At 44.4% G+C, this 12,150-nt stretch overlaps 1 protein-coding gene across 3 annotated transcripts in view; it reads left to right on the top strand.

Moving 5' to 3' along the window:
* Positions 1 to 12,150, top strand: part of ntrk3b (neurotrophic tyrosine kinase, receptor, type 3b) — a 251,045-nt gene that overhangs the window by 109,423 nt on the left and 129,472 nt on the right. For all 3 annotated transcript variants that reach the window (XM_065952443.1, XM_065952442.1, XM_065952444.1), the window contains exon 5: positions 11,843 to 11,997. In XM_065952443.1, coding sequence (XP_065808515.1) covers positions 11,843 to 11,997 — 155 coding nt within the window. The remainder of the gene's footprint in view (positions 1 to 11,842; positions 11,998 to 12,150) is intronic.

Below are 12,150 nucleotides of genomic sequence, written 5' to 3'. Positions count from 1 at the left end.
AATCAAGTAAACAGATTTGTGTTTCTGGTGAATATAATAAAAAAACAAGTTGGTTTTTCTGGATTGTCAACAGGCTGCTGGTTTTACCCACAATTTCCACATATGCGCTGACGGACCGCATTCCTCAGCCGCGTCAATCTTTGTGTTTCCACAGCGAGCGCCGCAGTCTGTCTCTGGAGCGTGCCACCAACGCCATCACACACTTTTTAAACTTTTGCTTTGAGCAAAAATGATGGAAGAAGAAGTCCTATAGAATAGAACGACCTGAACAGGAAGTCAGAACTTAGTCAACTATGACTTGACGGTCTGATTGGTCAGCAGGAACGCCACCGGAAGTCGGATTTCTAACTTGAAAACTGGGTGCAACGTCAGTAGCCCGAGTTCAAATCCAACATGGCTGCTTGATTATCCAACAGTAACGTTTAGCTGTAACTGATGGGTTTATGAGCAACGCTGTCCTCTTCATGTGTAATTAGATCAATCACACTGATAGTACCGTGCAAGTTCCATCCCTGGACATGTTGTCAAGTTATTTTTTCAGCGCGTAACTGTCACATAGTGTGTTGTTAGCGCCCCGGAGGCGTCCATGTTGCTTGCCCCACTTGATGCCAACTCGCAGCTGGAACCGGTTTAACTCGGGTGGGACGTCATTCTCAGCGCCGAGATCCAAACCATTAAACTTAACGAGAGATTTTCCTCAACCCTTTATGGAGCCAAACCAACAATACCAAGATGGTTTCAAAATATAACCATTTGAAAGTGATCGTGCACGTTTTCAAAGGTCAGTCAGCGAGATTCAGTTTGAAAATATGAGCAGACGTTCTGGCAGATCATAGCCTGAACTTATTTATTTATATATATATATAAAAAAAAACATTACATCGGAGTCCTGCACGTTGCAAACTGATGGTCACTTACCTCTTTATATTCGAGGCCACAGAACCGAGGAGCTCTGTTTGAAGAGTTTAAAGTTTTTTGACTTATCGGTCTTTATATAGAAAGTGCACACAGAGATATATCATCCATCTCGAGTGTACACTGGAAATTGACACATAAGTCACCTCTCAAGACATCTATCTTCCTAAGGTATCCGAGGAGCGTCTGCTAAAATATTTGACTGTGAAGGAAAAATTGCCTGACGCCCCGGCTCACTTTGTCCATTTTTCTTACCTGGAGCCTCCCCTGACCTGACTCCAGTCTCCCCTCTCCTCTCTACATGATTGCAGTGCAGGTGGTGTTGTCGATAAGCCAACGTCGGAGCAGGCTCCTCAGCCCCCCGGAAAAAAAAAGAGAAAGAGAGATGAGGGGTAAAAAGTCAGGCAGAGAGAGAGTGAGAGTGCCTGCAGGGACGCCGCCTGGCCAAGTGGCTGCAAGCTAACAGAAAAGTAATGATGGGACAAAGGGGTGATTTATTTGTTTGCAGCAATCCTTTATCCATGACACAAGCAGAAGAAACAGCATCAGAAGGATGAAGCTGGTCCAGCACCAACCGGGAGTGTGGTGAAACAATTTTACACACCCGCTGCAGAGTGCAGGTAAACCCTGACATTCAGACGGATCAGGCAGAAATATTCCTTTTAACTTCTGCACCTGACGACCAGAGTGTTGCATTTGGCACTGGGCGAGTCAACACATCCGACCAAATCTTTTTCTATTATTTCCCCAAACTTTGATCTCTCGCCTCCTGCTGCGCAATGAAAACAGAGCATAATTTGACATTCCCGACGGAGGGGGGAACAGAGCAGGAGTCGTGCAGCGAGCATGAAGTACAAACGACACCAGGTTCATGGCTTCATCTGTTTGTTCAGCCTGTTGCCTTCGCAAAGATGACCGACTGTCAATCAACCGCTGCGAGATGTAGAAGCCAATCTGATGGCATGACAGCTAGATTATCTCCTTTCCACACTGTAATAATAATCATAATGACAGGACTTGTGCACGCCGTTTGATTGACAGCCGATCTATGGGAAGTGTAGTTCAGGAACACGACAGCAGTGAGAGCTTTGCATTAAACATGGAGACAATAAGGAGTGATATCATACAAAAACTTTTGAAAAACAATATATGCAATATGAACAAAAAACAGAAGAAAATGATGTTGAATATGTACCATCACTAGTAACTGTTGCTAAGCCTGTCAATCTTCCCCTCCTAGCATGACACATACACAGTTCAGAATAATACCGGTGGCAGATATACTGCAGGAAATGTTTGACATTTCAACAATGGGTTTTAGAATTTCACACAAAAGGAAGCTTCTTCCAAAGATCCTGGGTTCTGTCGCTTGAAATGACAGCTGCTAGCAGTTTGTCCTCAGCTGTAGCTAACTGGTCGAAGCTAATGCTCAACAGTCAGAATCAGCTGTAGTGGTGTGTGTGCACATACAAGTCATTTGTCTTCAGATGACTTTGCTCTCCGTGCTGAAGCCTAAAGGACTAAATATTAAACTGTGAGCGTACAGTAGTGAGTGCTGTGATAAACTCAATAATAAATGATGTTGTGATGTAACAGATGGGTTCATTTACATTACAGTGCCTACATTAAAACAGGGCGCATCGATTCATGACGGACGAGGGAAAAGATATTTACACGACCAAAATTTGCATCCATTAAATGATTTGCAGGCTCGATGGATGTTTGTGTCACAGGGTTTTAGTGCACATGAACAGTTCTGACACTCTGTGACTGTTCAGAGTTCATCATAGTGACAGCCTGGGGGAGGAAGCGGTTCCTGTGTCAGGGCTTATTTTTGGTGATCCATAATGCCTACCGGAGGGGAGGAGTTTAACCAGTTTGTGTCCTGGGTATGAGGGGTGTGCAGTGATGTTACATGACCCTGGACCCCATACACCACCACCGAAGCAGCGGGAGCAATTCGGGGTTAAGTGTCTTGCCCAAGGACACATCAGACATATTGCCCAGCTGGGGATCGAACACATTAGAAACGGAGCATTTTTCTCTGTGTTGTAAGACTTATGCAGACCACAAACAAAGGACTGGATGGGTTTATTTCACATTTTGTGGGTCAGTAGACTCTCAGGTTACCCAAATATATATTCAGAAACACTGCAAGAGTGGATTTTTCATAAAATGTCCCCTTTAAGAGTTTGTCAAGCAGAGGAGAAAGACGGAGACATAGTTGATCACACAAGCAATTACAGCTCTATCACAGCCTCATGTTAATATCAATTAAACCAAACACTACAGTTACCAGCATGGGAAATGTGCAAATAAATATGAGGAAGGACTGGCACACACAGAACAAAAGGAGAACAGACGGGAGTCTTAATTGAGAAAATATTTATTGAAGCAGAGTCGGTTGAGAGACAAAAATATTATTTATGCAGACATTTCAGTCCGTCTTGGACTTTCTTCAGTGCACAGTGAGGCTGCAGGGTGAGTGGCTCTAAATGTGGTTACCTCCACAGGTGCCGCTAATCACTGATTAAAGGCTGACCACGCTGATATGACCATCAGCGTGTGATGAGGCCGCTGTGCAACGGGACATGTGTCAAACATTTGGTAATCTATATATACTCTTAAAGTAAAGCTAAAAATGTATTCAACAGAGATTTTTTTGGATCAACCAATCACAGCTTTTGACATGATGGCTCATACCTCACGACAGGGTTGAAAAAAAGGTTCTCATCCTCATAGAGATGATCTGAGTTACTCGATGTGAGCATGTTTCTATGTCACTCCTCAGCTACGACTCATCGTTGAAACGATGTAAGCTAAGCTAGGAGCTCTCTGAGAGGATCCTCTAAATGTTTGTTTGGCAGAAAGGGTTCCCCGAGTTGCAGGCTGATGTTTTAAGGCACTAGAAGCTTGTAAAAATGAAATATGCCAAAAGATGGTGGCCACACCAAAGGTCATTAGCCATCCTATTTTTAGTAGTTGGACATGGAATTAGTTTATGAGAAACATCTAGCTATTATGACACAATCTCCCAACCAGGACGCTGTTAACCTTCATGATCGGTGACAGGCACTGATCATGCAAGGTGGTAGGTAAATGTTTCCTCCTGATTAGCTTGTCTAAGATGGTCGTTAGCGGTGTTTGCGTCACTGAAGTAGATCGAAACAGTTTTACTTCCTGCCTGTTACCGCCGTCTGTGTTTGCTTATTTCAATATGGCTTTATATCTTTGCATTTCCACTGTGCATGTCTGAGAATGGACACCTGCAGTGTCTGCAAAATGCTGCATATTCATTGGCTGGTTCTATTCAAAGGAAGCTGTGACTCTCCTGGAGCACTTCCTGTTCAGTATGACACCTGTCGATCTGGTTAGCATGATAAGCTAGGCTAGCTAAGTGACACATGTAAACCCCGAGACTGACTGCCACATGTAGCCTCCAGACATATCAGTGTTGCACTTTGACCTGTGGTGCATTAGTGATGTTTCTCTGTTGGTTAAAACAGTGGCAGCCTTATTGGCAACGGCATTGATTGACATATTTACAGACAAATCAGTGATTCCACCATGGTGTGTGTATTATAGATATTTGTGGGGACTCGGGACACAGTGCTTGAAAACAGGAGGAACCCGGTCAAATTGGGGACGTATGGTCACCCTACAGAGACACAATTTGACAACTTTAGTGTGGAGGAACTTGACCTGCCTGCACAGAAGAGCCGTGACCTTTACCCCTTCTGAGCACCTTTGTGGGGAATGACAGCGCTGATTGCTTGCCAGGTGTTCTCATCCAACATCAGTGCCTGACCTCAGAAATGCCCTTTTGGCACTGATTCACAGACACTCTCTAAAAAAAATCTTGTGGAAAGCCTTCCCCGGGAGAGCAACGGCTGTTTTGGCTGCAAAAACCATCACATCTTGAAAAGCTGCCCAAAATACACATTTATTATCGTGTAGGAGTAACTTCTTTCCCCAAACAAGCGACTGCATCCGAGAAACAAATTCTTTGCATTTCCCATGGCTGGGCTCTTGATGATCTAACTATCAAGCTGCCAGTGTTGCATTGGGATGGGTTGCCTGTGTGCATTGAGTCGCCCACTCCTCTCGGTGAGCAGCAGGATGTATCCAGAGCGACTTGACCGATGTGTGTCTTTGGGACTCTGGATGTTTTTGCCATAAAAACACCATCAGCAGGCAGCATAGCTCAGTGCCCACCAATGTAGTTTTCTCACTCACTGACTTCTGAAATACTAATTGGATGCTCAAGCTGTGAAGCATAGCCCCAGTGTTCAAGCTGGCAGGAATAAAGAAGAAGCAGCAGCTCTGGATGGATGGATCGTTGGTGTTTTGCATCTTTGTGAATGTAAAGTCCAGAACGGACAGAACTCTGAACATCACTGCACTCAAGTGAGACGGTGTTTGCAGAAATGCAGCCACACCATGCATCTGCAGTTTGGATTTTTCTAACAGTTATATTCATGAAATAATGACACCAGTACTGGGAGCTGGAGACTGAGAATCATTCCCACTCTCCTACAGACCTAATGACACTTACCATGTTCATTTCAGCACGATTATGTCTTATTTACTCTTGTACATTTGTTTGTTTATAGTTTAGTATTTAAAGTTGTACTTTTGCAACCGGAGTATGTTTGAGCAAACCTGGCTAATTAAGCTGATTCTGATCCTAAATTATGTCTCCACAGATGTGGTTTGAAAACGGTGTCTCTTGGCTTCCTCTGTCTGGAGGGGAAGTGTCAGTACCATGTTTATTAAAGAGTGTGTGTTAGTCAGTGACTTTTCTACACTGCATAAATGATACAGGAGCCAACGCTGATTGTAGACACAACAAGTGGATGACCATTTTACTTAAGAGAATAAAACATAAGGGACTATGTAATCCCGATTTATTGTGGGGTGCAGTGAAGTCATCAATCAATCATAAAATGTATAGCACCAATTCCTAACAAGTATTATCTCGAGGCGCTTTACAAAAGAGCAGGTAAAAGAAAAATCGGGTAGGGGGAGATGGGATAATATGCAGGAAGGATTTCTGCTTTGTATTCCTCTCGTTCCTGTTGTCCACACTTCCTCTCCGCTGAGGTCGGAGCAGGCCGTGCATGAAACAGGACGGCGGTGGTTGTGGGGACGACACAGTCAGATGGTGGAGGCTGGGCGTCAGGGACGTCGGGTGGTAGATCAGCTCCCTGAAGGTTGGGGAGCAGCAGGCCATCCCCACCAACAATCCAGAGGAACCTGCAAGATATGAGCGCTTGTGAGCTCCCAGGAAGACATGTGATGAGCAACTAAGGTTTACAGATTACAGTGACATGAAGTAATATGAAGTCATCAGCCAAGGAAACCTTAAAATCCTTAAAATCCTGGTGAAATCTCAGGATACTTTCCCCTCCCCCTTTCCACTTCTACCTCCCCATAGTCGTTGTCCAGTTTGTCAGTGTGTCCCTCAGGCTTTCTACACCAGCTTCACTCTGCTCTGATGGAGTCATCAGGCTGAAATAGAGGGCTGCACTTGGGGGGGGGGGGGGTGGGCGACGACACCAGGTGACTCCACATCTATCAGAGGAGGCATTTTGTAAAGTCATCGTTAGCATTAGCATTCCCAAGCTCTTTTTTTTTTTTTAGATTTATTTTTGGGCTTTTCATGCCTTTATCGTTGAGAAAGGACAGTGGATAGAGTCGGAAAATCAGGCAAAGAGAGAGTGGGTATTGAAGTGTGGGAAAGGAGCCACATGGACGGATTTGAACCTGGGCTGTCCGCTTTGGAGGACCATAACCTCCATACTGTACATGGGGGCGTGCACGCTAACCACTGCGCCACCAGCGCCCCAGCATTCCCCAGCTTTCAGTTGTGGCAAAGTAAAACATCGCTTGTGACATTTACTTTTCAGCCAAAGAGAAAAAGGCAGATGGTTCAGGTGAGCGTCACGTTTTACCCCCAGGCCGATGCAACTAGCGGATTTCATTTTTTCTGTTGCCCACGTCAGGCCGCCTGTGATGGCGTGTCTAAAACGTTCGTGGGTGGTGATTCACAAAGTTGGTTAAAATGATAAAAACCGAAAGCCTTCCTAACGTGGGCTGCAGAATTTTAAAAATTGTTGTGTACACTTGTTTGAATGTTTATATATGATGTCAGATTGTGATCAGTTTCTCCTGTGATTAATCAAACAAAAAGAACGCGATGGTTCAACCTGCCTCCTCCTGTGGAGCAAAACAAGTCCACGCGTTTGTGCCGAATCACCACAAAGCCCAGCATCACAGGAAGCTCTGCCCACAGTCACACCAGAGATCTGAAGCACCACTGTCTAACGTGCCAAATAAGGCGATTTTATTAAACACACAGGATTTAAGGAGCTAAAATAATCCCCGACAACAGTCTGCGGAGAGGAGGCAGAGCGTTCAAGCCGAGATCAAAGCAGGCCAGCAACAATACAGCATATAGCTTTATCGCCTGCCTGTGATCCGCGGCTCCTCAGCCGACGCACCTGTGTGTACATTTCCCAGAAAAACAGCCTCCGGTGGTGATCATTAGCTCTCCTCTGGAGGAGCGGGCGGGATCGTTAGCCGGCTTCAAGGAAACGCCACGCTGTTAGCTCTCTGCATCCGGGGTCACACTGCTGTTTGCTTTTGTTCTTTTTTCTCAGTCTTATCTGCTCTCCTCCAAACATTTATCAACTTCCAGCTGTCAGTTGTTCCCCCTCTTGTTGTTTCATAACTTGTTTCGATGCGAGAGCTGAAACCATGTTAGTGTAGTGTGTTCGGACGGGGCGCACTCTGAAACCAAGAGGTTCAAAAATACATCTCTCAGGCTTCTTGTAGCTGCGCTTTAGCCCAGATCAGATATACCCAGAGGAATTGTGGGTAATGTATGGAGGTGGTGATTCTTATTATTAATTAGCATAATTACATAAAAGGGGGGGAAAGCCCGGACCGCCCTGCTCTGCTGAGCTTTGATCCCCTGCGGTCTTACTTACTCAGCGTTAAATGAAAAGAAACAGAGTGATTCACATTTTTCAAACTACGTCTCAGAGTGTTTGTGTTCAGAGGCCTTTTTAAACACCGTTTAGATCTTCATGTTCGGAAATCGGAAAGTGTTTGATTTTCAGGGTCAGTGATTCTCCCCAAAAACTTCCCCCGAACATTTCCTGTGCAGAGATATGAACTCTGCAGATAATGATAAACAAGGTGCCCGCACCGCAGAGCTTAGTGGACTGTAATGAGCCGATCAGCCAGCCGACCAAAACACAGCAAATTATGTTTTTAACACACCTTTAACACCTGCTGTGCACACACACACACACACACACACACACACACACCATGTCCCTGTGATACAGTGTATACGGTGATACAAAATAAGATATCTGAACATAATGCGGTGACTTAATGATTTTGATGTAATCAGGACACCAGTGTACATACAATCATTATTTATTTAGACCAGAGCTCTATTCTCCAGAGACTAGCCGCGTGTTTATCCAATCAGGTGCATTAATAAAACGTAACCTATTTTGTAACCTGCAGTGAACAAGAGGGTGAGTGGAGAGGTCTAGGAGAAAATTGGAACAAGCCCACTTTTCAGTTCAGTAGCGTGATCCAGTGTCGTCACCTGAGGCAGTGGAGCCATAGTTAGTCATGTGGTTTTGTTGACTTCAGCTTTTATACACAAGAGGAGGAGCCGGCCGTCCCGTCCATGTAAACACGGCTCTGACAACAACACAGCCAGCGGGACTCGAGCTTCTCCCTCATTGTAGACAGTCATGACTCAGTGACACATTCACACAGGAGAGACGTGTTGCACATTCTTCCTTTAACTTCATGATTAAAATTATATCTTATCGGCTCTCTGTCTAAGAGTTAAAATTTGATGTTTATTATCTTTCACAATTTGTCTAAAGAAAAATCGTTAAACCTCATCTTTTGCTGCAGTCGTTGATTGTGTTGTTGTTATTATCTCAAACTGCAAACATTCTTCAGCCCTGTAGATGTTGTTTTGATCAAAACACAAATTGCTTCCATTTAAAGACAGAATGAGATTTTTCACTTTTATATTTTATTTTTCTTTTAACTCTGAAAAAAGATTCTGAGTCACTTTTGTAAGTGTAAATGTGATAAAAAAAAAAAAAAGTTATTTGAATTCAACAGAAATGGAGAATTTAGATTTATTTATACGTTTATTTGAGTCATAAATTTTCTCTTTCCATCCTAATTCCAGCAGAAGAATAAAAAGGGAAAAATATTCAAACTTCCTCCATCACATATAAGAACACACTTCTTTTTTTTACCCTGGTTAAAGGATTGATGGGCTGTTCTTCCCTCGTCCATTACCTGCTGAGCCGCCATGCAGAGGCTGCGTCATAGTCTCTGCTCTAACCACGGTGTCAGATCCAGTGAGCACCTGATGATAATAAGCAAGATCCACCTGAGAAATCTATTCTCATTACTCGATATGGCAATGGTTGGACGTATCACATGCATTATTCATGCCGCCTGCAATATCTTCTTGACCTCTGTGAAGGACGTTTGGACAGACATTCATCCCCACAAAAATTGGCCAATCACATCCTCCAAATTGGACATATGCAAAATGCAGAGGTGGCGTGCGGTGTTGAATAATGCGAGCGTCCTCTGCTGTGAGAGTGAAGTATCCGCTCGGGGAGGCCTAATGATACCTGCCTGGCTAAACCTGATAGGCTGAACGTAGCTCTGACCTCTGACCTCCTCACATTTAAACACCTCAGGGCTGGCCTTCATGTGTTTATTTTAAAGAATACACCCTTCTTTTTCTAAGTTACACATCTCCTGTAGGGCATTGTGCACGAGCAGGCACATGATTATACAGCAGGGTATTGACACACTTCCACATAATTATTGATTTTTTTTTGCAGCATGTTGCTAATTAGGTAGCGTTGGTTATGTTGGATGCGGTGCAGCTGCAGCTTGTTACGGCTTCATCTCCGCTGTTGCTAATGGAGAAGGTGAAGTGTGCGCAGCTTGGTGGAAGCAGCAGGCTGACATTCATGTTGCTCTAAAAGACGAGATCTGAAAAGGTTTCTCCTGTCGTTTTTTAACCTCCTGGCGATTAAAGCGCTCTTTGATGGCGCTCCTGTGGACTTCCCACCATAAACCGATTCTAAACACAGAGCTGCAGATAATTACACATGAAGTGGTTTCATTCAGATGTTCTGATTTTAATGGAATATAGTCAGTTCAGTTGAACACTTTGTCCCTTAAAAAACAACATATTCTTTTTCGTGCTGACCCGAGGTGACTGCCCAGCGTTAGACTTTTAATCACTCTACGCTGATGAAGTGTTTACCAAACCGGATCAATTAGAAGTGAAAGAAAGGGAAATTGGTGCAAGACTTCAATTTCAGCAGTTTACAGCTTGGGATGTATGCAATCATCTGCCAACATTTAAAAAATGAAACGTCAGCCTGGCTGGTCAGCAAAAGGATGACTCATCAGTTTATCTAATTATTTCATATTTTTATCAATTCAGGCCTGCAATGTCTGTCAAATGTCGAAGATTAAACACAGCCCCGCTGCTGGCCAGGAGGAGGCGCTGCCTGTCAACAGGCAAGGCAGGAAACTGCTTAGGGCCCAGGACCAGTAGGGGGCCCCTGAGGGCTATCAAACTTAAAGGAAAGCAGGGGACCAAAATGTGCAAATTTTGTAACAACTGTAGGAGACCTCCCTAAGGGGGCCCCGTCTGAAAGCAATCTCTCTTGTTGCCCTTCTAGGTGTTGCAGCATTATTGCTGTGAAAACTAAAGTGTGTCAATGAAAGTCAACAAAGAAAGATGAAGAGGAATAATCCGTCAGTAGGGAGCGAGAACAAATAAACAGGAAAAAAGAGGAAGAGGAGTAAGCGCCGGGGAAACTGGCAGAAATGATGTTGATGAACGCTCAACCAAAGGCCCCCCAATAGATTTTTGCCTAGGGGCCCAACAGACTCTAGAATTGCCATGTGACCAGGGCTGGAGCTGTGATTACTTCCATAATGCTCTACTACCCTGATTTAAACCTGCACAGCGGATGGACAGCATCTCAAGACGTAGAGCGGTTCATCAGTGTTTTGATCCTGAAAAATAGATTTGAAGTTGTGCGTAGTTCTACATATCAACCGGATCTATGCGTGACCACAAAGCACAGGCACGGTGATGCTAACCTGCAGGGAGCGGTGATCCAGATCAAGCCAACGTTCAGATTATCTGAAGGTGTTTTGTAGGATAACTCAATCTAAATTCCTCGTGTTCACCTCTGCACAAACGTGACAAGCTGCCATGCAAAAAATGATATATTTGTTGCTGTTGTTAAAAAGGCTTATTGTCTCCATTTGTATACCACTGTGTCACTGCTATGGCCATATTTATGTCTTTAAAGACATGACCTGGAAGCAGCTTGTTGGTCAAGTGTGACTGCTGCCACTGTCTGTTTTCTTGAGATAAAAGTCTCTTGTGTTACTTTAAAGGACTTCACATTAATGGAAGGATGTGAACAAAAAAAGCAATCTGAGGATATTTTTCACCTCATGATTGTATGTTGAGCCTCGGCATAGCAGCTCGACACGTGACGCTGTAGAGAATATCTGATGAACGCAAAACAGCCGAGAGAGCATTTTCTTGTGCAACAGCTTGCCATTTTTCCCACAGATGCTTCCAAACAACCGTCTTTTTATTTAGATCTTCTGCCAACGCTGCATGGACGACCTCTCTTTTTATTTAGATATGCAATAAGGCTAAAGAGCTATTAAAGCTTTGAAAGATAATTCAACAACAATACGGCCCCAGATATTTTTGGGACATGAACAGATACGGATAATTGCTTTTGTGTTCATCTCTGGTGGTTTGATTGCTATGGTTTTTTTCTTTGTCGATTAAGTTGCTTCTCCATTGTGTGTTTTCCAGGCGTCTGGATGGCGTGGTGTTCGAGTGCGGATGTGATATCCGCTGGATCCAGCTGTGGCAGCAGAGAGGAGAGGCCGCGCTCCACACACAGATGTTGTACTGCAGGAACGGAGCGTCCAAGATACGACTGCACAACATGTACATCAACAACTGTGGTAAGAGGAGGAGGAGGAGGAGGAAGAAGAGGGGAGGAGGAGGGGGAGGAGGAGGAGGAGGAAGAGGAGGGGGTAGAGGAGGGGGAAGAGGAAGAAGAGGAGGAGGAGGGGGAGGAAGAAGAGGGGGGGAGGAAGAGGAGGAGGGGGAGGAGG

This window comes from Labrus bergylta, chromosome 3 (assembly GCF_963930695.1).
Source record: "Labrus bergylta chromosome 3, fLabBer1.1, whole genome shotgun sequence".
Taxonomy (NCBI): Eukaryota; Metazoa; Chordata; class Actinopteri; order Labriformes; family Labridae; genus Labrus; species Labrus bergylta.
This window is presented reverse-complemented; position numbering and strand designations above follow the sequence as displayed.